The following is an 8,617-nucleotide window of genomic DNA, read 5'->3' on the forward strand; positions in this document are numbered from 1 at the left end:
CTCCCGCCCAGCCGCTCCCCTCAAAGGGCCGCGCTCCCCCTCCCGCCGCCGCGCCACGCGGGAGCCTCAGCAGCGGGGCGGGAGCGGGCCGGCGGAGCGACAGGCGCCGCAGCCAATGGGGGCGCGGCTGGCGCGTCGGCCAGCCAACGGACACGCGCGCGCCTCGGAGTGTTCTAGAAGGGGCGGGGGAAGGCGCGGCCTGCCCCGTCCCCGCCCCTCGCCGCGGAGCTGGGCTGGCCCCGCCCCTGCCGGCCCAACGCGGAGCGGAGGACATGGCGGTGAAGGCCCTCAACCCGAAGGCGGAGGTGGCTCGTGCCCAGGCCGCGCTGGCGGTGAACATCAGCGCGGCCCGCGGGCTCCAGGACGTGCTGAGGACCAACCTGGGCCCCAAGGGCACCATGAAGATGTGAGGGAGCCCCCCGCACCTCCCGTCGGGGCTTGGGGGGGGGTGGGTGGGGTGGGTGGCGCGGGGGGCTGGGGGCGCGGGCGGCCCTTGGGGCCCATCGGGAGGCGTGCGGAGGGAGGCGTGCGGGACTGGCCCGGGGGCGGGCGCCGGTCCTGCCGCGGCGAACAAAGGTGGAGGCCGCCCGGCCGCGTGGAGCTGAATGAATGGAGAGGGGCCGCTGCGGGCCCTCGGCCGGGCGCGGGCGGCGGGGAGGGGCGGCCCGCTCACCCGCCTCCTGTCTCCCGCAGGCTGGTGTCGGGGGCTGGCGACATCAAGCTGACCAAAGATGGCAACGTGCTGCTGCAGGAAATGGTGAGCTGGTTCTGGCCGGCGCGGGGGTGGGAGTCGTGGGGGGGCTTGGGGCGGCAGGAGCCTGCTCGTGTGCCCTTAGCGTGCCCGCAGCTGAGGGGCGACCGCTTCCCCGACTGCACCCCCCCCCCAGCTTTTCTGTGGTAGGTAGCCCTGTGCATTGAGGGGAGCGTGTCCCTTGGGAGGGAGGTAAATAAGTGCAGCTTGGTAGATGTTGAATACAGTTTGTGTTCTAATTTGGCAATCAAAAAGGAAACATGAACGGTTTAAATAATTATATTGGCGTTTTAGTCGCCTTCCGCTTTTCTTACGGAAAGCATACTTCTGTTGTATTTGAGCAGGCCTGAGGCAGCAGAGTTCTCCGTGGCCTTGGAATGTGTGTAAATCTGGGTGATGGATGCAGCTCATATCGCTTCCCCATCGAGTCTGGGGTTGTAGCACCGTTTCCCCCTGTGGGGGTGAAGATTACACGAGGGGTGGTGTCACCCCACGGCGTCTCACGTGCTGGGGGGCGGCGGTGTGCGCGGCCTCTCCACGGAGTATTTCACTCCGCTGGCTGGCTGTTGTAATTCAGCATAAAGTATTGAGGTTAATATACGCAGGGATTTAGCAAACAGGAAAAATTCGTTACCTCTGTTCTTTCACACTAGAGGGAGTGCTTTAAAAAAAAGGTAAAAGCTAAACGACAATATAAATGGCCCCATTTGATTTTGTCTTGCTCTAGTACAGTTACCAAGCACCAGCCTCTTCAAATGTGGATACTGTTCTGTAGGCTCATAGGCTTCAACCTGTCTTAAAATACTCTTCAGTCAGCCATTGGAGATGCTAAGTGATGTGTTTCTTAAATTAAAAGACTGACTCGTGTAAATAACATAAGGTCATGTGTGGTGGTTGTGAAGTTTGGCCAGACAGGAATGGTGTTCACAGCTGGAACACCAAATATAATGCTTAGCAGAGGAACTGATAAGCAAAAAACTAGTTTAATATTCTTTAGTTTCACGAGAATGAGTAAAATAAGCTGCCAAAGAAATACAAAACCACTTAGAATATGTACAGCACTGATCATGAGAGGTTCTTAAATTACCTCTAAACATGCTGGTTGTGGTGCCAGCAACCACAGCAACCAGTCTAGTTGTGATGGTGCATCCTTTGACTAAAGGAGAAAAGGGCTCTGTCAGGCTCATAATGAGTTGAGGACTAGTTTGGCGCTTAGCACCCAAGGTGTTTTGGTATAGATGCGTAATCTGAGGGGGGAAGTAGTGTTACATGGATTAACTGAATCAACCTATTGCCAAAGTGATCATTGTTAATTGGTGTTATTTGTTGAAACCTGCTAATTTGATATGAATCATGAAAACATCATCTAGTCCATAAATATTTTGTTTAGCTGATTTCAGATCGCTTGCTTCCTGTACCAGTGCAGTAACACTTACTGCTGAGCTTCTTCTTTTTGTTTAGCAAATACAACACCCCACAGCCTCCTTGATAGCAAAAGTAGCAACAGCGCAAGATGACATCACTGGAGATGGCACCACTTCAAATGTCTTGATCATTGGAGAACTCCTAAAGCAGGCAGATCTCTATATTTCTGAGGTATGTATGCAGGATTTCTTTCATAGGTGGGCAAATTAAAAGCTTAATTTGACACCAATCAACTTAGTTTGTGTTTAATGTTTAATACTAATAAGTCAAACATGAAAATGAATAAATATTTCTGTTTAAAATGAGTGCGTCACAGAACTTGTAAAATGGGAAAAAGCTGGAGAGGAGGTCTTAAGACTTGTTCAAAATCAAAACGCTTATTGTGGATACTGCAGCTTTTAATAAGGTTTTGTCTGACACCTACTGTTACTGCCATCTGTTCTGTGTGTGTTAAATCACTTATTTTAGTATGTTAGCAATGAGATCCTCCCTGGTACTAGGTGTTTCGGATATTATGTTACAGAATAGGCATTCGTATTGCACAGTGAACACCCAAGTGTGCTTTGTAGTTCCCTTGGTTTCAGTTCTGTGCTAGAATAATCTGTACTTTTCCTCTGCATTGGAAGGATTTGCATTCCTTTTATATGTATTCAGAAGGACAGTACATTATCTTGTCATTGTAGGACACACGTTCCCTGTATTTTGACATTAGATGGAATGTTGAAACCACAAGTTCTGTTTGGGAAAAAGTACTATTTTGTCTTCTGTTGTCTAACAGCTTCCTTTCTTCACTTGGATTAGGGTTTGCACCCTAGAATAGTAGCAGAAGGATTTGAGATTGCAAAGGAAAAAGCACTTGAAGTTTTGGAGCAGGTCAAAGTAACCAAGGAAATGGACAGGGAGACCCTTATAGATGTTGCCAGAACATCGCTTCGTACTAAAGTTCACACTGAGCTTGCTGACATCCTAACAGAGGTAAGTGTACATGTCTCTTCTGCCTCTTTTTGTGTGAAGAGGTTCAGGTTTTAAAGTCCTGTGACTATTATTTGAGTAAAGGGTGGATGGAAGGATGTGAACTTGCACTTTGGAAGACTAATGGTCATTTTGGGGCTTTTCTTCCCTCCCCTCTATTCCAGGCTGTAGTAGATTCTGTTCTGACAGTCAGAAAACCAGATGAGCCTATTGACCTCCACATGGTGGAGATCATGGAGATGAAGCACAAATCAGAAACTGACACAACGTAAGTAATGAGTATCCTTGAGCTTCAGTTTAACAGTGCCCTGGCGTGTGAGTAGTCTGTGGGTTTTTGTTTGGGTGTCCTACAGCTAGCACTGGAAAAGTTACTGGGGAAGGGGTGAAAGAAAGGTGGAAGTACAGACTTCAGCCGTAAATTATCTAGATGGTGAAATTCCCCAGTCAATGAACCTGATTCACTGATGAGACGTTTGAATAGCAGAGGGTAACACTGGCTTAGGCTTTTACATAACAATATTGAATAAATACTTTTTTCCCTAGTAATAGTGTCTGTGGCTTGATTATGCTTTAGGCTTGTATCTTTCGTAACAAGTACAAAATAGCATTTGATGAATGGAAAATGGAGTGTAGTCATCTAGTTGGCTATTCCATAGACTTTGTATTTACTTCCATGGCATGGATGAATTCTGCAGTAGCTTTTCTCCGTAGCTAATGCAGTCAGACACTATGCCAGAATAAATTCCTCTTTCACACTCTGGTGTGCTTTTTACATGAGAATGGGCATGCCTGTGGAAGTGGGATACATGATCGTTGTTTACTCCCAACACAGGTGCAGTTCGTGTTTGACCAACTGCCCTGTCATTTCTCTGACTAGTCTGCACTTCCATGAAGTGTGTATCTTCAGTATGTGTATGTTGATACACAAAATACTTTTTAAATCTTGCAGGCTGATTAGGGGGCTCGTTTTGGATCATGGGGCTCGTCATCCTGACATGAAGAAAAGAGTGGAAGATGCTTATGTTCTTACTTGCAATGTATCTCTAGAATATGAGAAAACGTAAGTACACGACAACAAGGTGAGGAGCAGAAAATGTTCCTGTTTTAAAAGACTTTTATTTAAGGTGTGCTTAAATAAGAACTGAATGCACTGCATAGACTCTTCCAGAGCGGGGCAGGTAGGGTAGAAGGTGGAATGGAAGAGGTGATGCTCCTTCTGCAGTCCCCCTTTGGAAAAGGGAAGCTGGTGGCTGAGAAAATGTCTTTGAGAGGCAGAGTTTCATAGCAGTTTTTACTGTGTTGTTTGATTGAAGAAAGGCTGGAAGTCCTTTCTTTCTTGGGCATAATTTTATCTTGCAGAGCCAACATCTAAATATCCTTCGAAGTTCGCTCAGTTTGAAATGTGTGCCTTATTTCTTGCAATGGAAAAGCTCTGAACTAGAGAGCAGGAACAGCTATATGTTGCATGCTGGTTTGAGGGGTGGGGGGGTCTTGTTTGTTTTGTTCTGATTTCTTCAGAATGTTGAAAGAATTGGTATCTTACACTTAAGTCTTATTTCTACAGCAGAGAGGATAGTTTTCTTACTGCTTTTTTGTTTGTTGTGTTTTTCTTCCTTCAGAGAGGTGAGCTCTGGATTCTTCTATAAAAGTGCTGAAGAGAGAGAGAAGCTAGTGAAAGCAGAAAGAAAGTTCATTGAAGACAGAGTGAGCAAAATCATAGACTTGAAAAGAAGAGTCTGTGGCAATTCAGACAAAGGATTTATTGTGATCAACCAGAAGGTGAGATGAAGGGTAACTAGTGAGAAAAATTAACATGAAATGCTGGCTTTCTTGGCAAGCCATGTGCTGTTTGACTCACTTTGTACAGTTCTTCAGACGGAAATAGCTACATTTAGATGTAAATTTAAACTTTTGGATATATGGATACGTTTCCTACTTGAGATCTTTTGTGAGCCCTGAGGAAGAACTTACTCATTAGTGTTGGACTAAGAGCAGGTGTGTTTTAGCTTTTTCTTTATCCTGATGATCACTTCCTTTGTTTCTAGGGAATTGACCCATTTTCCTTAGATGCGCTTGCGAAAGAAGGAATAGTTGCTTTGCGGAGAGCTAAAAGGAGGAACATGGAAAGGTCAGTTCCTGGGGAGAGAAGGGGGTGAAATAATTAGCTCTTCTTCCAAACTCAGGTCAAGTCTGGCTTGAGCCCACCTTCAAGGACTTCCACTAAAAGTCCGCTTCAATCTGTCCAACCCTTACTGGTGTAATTCATGTATGTAAAAACCATAGAAATACCAACTTCTATGTTTGTATGTACAAATCACAGAAATATCAGTTCAGCACACAGGAATTTGAGCTATCGATGGGTGTCAAATGTAGACACCTATAGAGCAGACTTAGTTCTACAAGCTTATTTTTTGCAAAGAGCTCTTTCATGAACAGAGCAAACTGTTGCAAGCCTAGGAAGTGTGGTGGTCTGTGTGCTGAAATGCTACTGACTTCAGTTAGTGACTTCAGATTCTACTTATTATGAAGCAAGTGCTAAGCTGTACATGTCTGTCTCAGACTGACCCTTGCATGTGGTGGTACTGCCATGAACTCTGTGGAGGATCTCACTCCTGACTGCCTGGGACACGCAGGGCTTGTCTATGAGTATACACTGGTGAGTAGGAATAAGCTTCCAGCTGACGTCAGGTTAAATATGCCCGTACTAACCTCATTTGATGCTAACTTTGCTTTCGTCTTGGTATGTCTGTGCATGGATTATTCTTACCTTTGAAGAGCTACACTGGAGCACAGATAAAAACTGGTGGCATTTCACATCCCAGTGCATGCTCGTAGGTGAACATCTACCTGGATATTTGCTCTTGTCATAGTGTGTTTTCCTATTGTTATTTCCATATTATGCTTTTGATATCTGTAAAATTGAGAAAATAGAAATGAGGTCCTGCTACTTCCTATCACTTCTTGAAGAGCACCTAGTGTAGAACTGAATCTGAAAGTGTCTGTTCAGTCTTTTTTAATTACATGTATATGTTGATTGAGCAAATGTGTGCCATGACTACATAACCCTGTTTTACAGGGTGAAGAGAAATACACCTTTATTGAGAAATGTGACAACCCCCGCTCTGTTACCCTGTTGATCAGGGGACCAAACAAGCATACACTCACACAAATCAAGGATGCAGTAAGAGATGGTCTGCGAGCTGTTAAAAACGCGATTGAGGATGGTAAGTCTCCGCTCTGCTCAGTGACGTTAATAATTTTCTGTGGAAACTCATCTCAAAATTACTGAATTTTGTGTCAGCTTCCTTGGTGTCCAGTGCAGTCAGACGCCAAGCTGAGTGTATTTCAGTATGAAGTGCTTTTTGTTACTGTTCTTACACCTTGTATTTTACAAGTAGTTGATCAGATACAAGCTGTCTTTTTAAGGATGAGGGAAGAGATCAAACTATACTAAAAATTGACTGTTTAAATTGGAATAGGTGCTTATTGTTAAGTCTCAATATCGAGTTTTCCCTTGCAGGGTGTGTGGTTCCAGGAGCAGGTGCACTGGAAGTGGCAGTAGCTAATGCTCTTCTTAAGCATAAACCTAATATAAAAGGAAGAGCCCAGCTTGGAGTTCAGGCTTTTGCTGATGCTCTGCTCATCATTCCTAAGGTATGAGGAACTCCTGAATCAAGGGGCTTTGAAGCACACTAAGATTCATCACTTCTGCTGGAGGTCTCTTAGTTAAGAACATGAAATCATGTGTCTCTTCTCTCAAAGGTTCTCGCTCAGAACTCTGGTTACGATCCCCAGGAAACGCTAGTGAAGGTTCAGACAGAGCATGCAGAATCAGGGCAACTCACTGGCGTTGATCTGAACACTGGTAAGAACTTCCTGAAATAATGGGGTGATGCTATGGTAAGAAACTGTAGTGACTCAGCTCTACGAAGAATAAAGTTGCTCTGAATGCAGAAGGCTATACCTTTTTTCATCAAAAGCTATGCAGAACGCCTTGGCAGGTGTCCTGTTGCTGCAGTCAGTCTTGACATGCTGTAGTACTGAAACGCATTCTGTTTAAGTATTTTGTGAAGATAAAGCACACAGTAACTGTGCTGGATGTAGCAAGTAATATCAAATGTTAAACAGCAGAAAGTCTTACTTTGAGTCGTGAATTGGTTATTTAAAGACTGTTTTACTTTTGTAGGTGAGCCAATGGTAGCTGCAGCCGCTGGAATCTGGGATAATTATAATGTCAAGAAGCAACTGCTTCATTCATGGTAAATGTTAAAATATTTTCACTTCAAATAAGTGTTTGATTGTTGAAATTGAGAGAGTAGTGTGGAATCAGGGGCTCCCATGCAGAGGAAGCTGTCTTGAAAGGCAGAAATGGAGCTGAGCTGTCTTTGAACTATGTCAAAATGGATATTCTAACAATATATATTTAATACTTCTAGCACGGTGATCGCTAGCAACATTCTCTTGGTGGATGAAATTATGCGAGCTGGAATGTCTTCCCTTAAAGGCTGAGTTGGATCTACTGTTGTCGACGGTGGTCAGCTCCAGTGGTGCCCCAAGGAATGTCTAAGAAATCCCCCTGAAGGCACTCTTTCCTTAACCATGGTGGATTTCCCGAGCAACAGAACTTGCTCTGGTGTGATGAGCAGCCCCTTTTTGGTAAACACGGCCACTCAGATATTACTAACTTCAAATATTTGGCTCTAAAAATCAGTTATTTATTTCTAATTTCACTGAATAGTACAACTGAAGCTGCTTTCCTTTTCACCCAATAAACTGTTAAGTTCTGTGCTTTATGTTCTGTGTGTCAGCTGTTTAAAACTTTACCCTCCTTGGTTTGTGAGTGGTGGTGGGTTGCAGGCTCTGTGTGCTGGACTTTGTTACTGATTCCAGTACTTGCCATGGCAGCACATCCCTGCTCTCGGGGGCTGTTAAATACCGCTCAAGGCTCTGCTGCTGAGCGGTGGGCATTCGGACTGGAATTTGTTCAGTCCATCACAAAGCTGGACTAAGCCAATCGCTTCATCGTCTTGTACTTACTCACAGGTAAAACTGGCTGAGTTAATGTAGTCGGCACTGGCTTGACCTGTTGCCCGATGTCATCCTGTCATAACGCTACTGGTAGATTTTGTTCCTGCTGCAGTGAAGTGTTTGTGAACACCTAGCAATATGCCAGATCTAGGCAGAACCGCATCTTTAGGTCGAGCCTGAAGAGGGGGTTGAGTTTATGGGAGGGCAACAGGCTTCTGCAGTCCTAAATTACCTTCCTCAATCCTAGTTGTGCTAGCTGTGCAGACAGGAGTCTCTAGTTGCAGGTGGCTGACTGAGGGGCTGTAAAAGCAGCCTTTTTAAAAACAAAGAGCCCCAGCGAACGCCCCGAAAAAAAGCCTCTTTTGCCGCTGGGGCGGCGGTGGTTTTGTTGCTGGCCCCGGTAGCAGGGGCTTTTTCATGTGCGGAGGCAAAATACCTCCC

General features: G+C 45.5%; 1 protein-coding gene and 2 non-coding genes across 3 annotated transcripts; all 3 read left to right on the top strand.

The window, feature by feature from the left end:
• Positions 1-221: 221 nt before the first annotated feature.
• CCT6A (chaperonin containing TCP1 subunit 6A) lies at positions 222-7,941 on the top strand. The gene is made up of 14 exons (XM_064467989.1): positions 222-406; positions 694-757; positions 2,213-2,347; positions 2,978-3,151; positions 3,313-3,416; positions 4,098-4,208; positions 4,768-4,927; positions 5,194-5,276; positions 5,708-5,804; positions 6,225-6,372; positions 6,669-6,802; positions 6,911-7,013; positions 7,335-7,407; positions 7,585-7,941. Exons 1-14 carry the CDS (start codon positions 273-275, stop codon positions 7,655-7,657), a joined length of 1,593 nt encoding a protein of 530 aa, XP_064324059.1. The 5' UTR covers positions 222-272; the 3' UTR covers positions 7,658-7,941.
• Positions 2,714-2,845, top strand: LOC135316159 (small nucleolar RNA SNORA22). The gene has a single exon (XR_010375597.1). It is a non-coding gene; the product is annotated as a small nucleolar RNA SNORA22 (small nucleolar RNA).
• LOC135316158 (small nucleolar RNA SNORA15) lies at positions 3,825-3,956 on the top strand. Its single transcript, XR_010375596.1, has one exon. It is a non-coding gene; the product is annotated as a small nucleolar RNA SNORA15 (small nucleolar RNA).
• Positions 7,942-8,617: the final 676 nt, after the last annotated feature.

Source organism: Phalacrocorax carbo, chromosome 17 (genome assembly GCF_963921805.1).
Source record: "Phalacrocorax carbo chromosome 17, bPhaCar2.1, whole genome shotgun sequence".
In the NCBI taxonomy this organism is placed as follows: domain Eukaryota; kingdom Metazoa; phylum Chordata; class Aves; order Suliformes; family Phalacrocoracidae; genus Phalacrocorax; species Phalacrocorax carbo.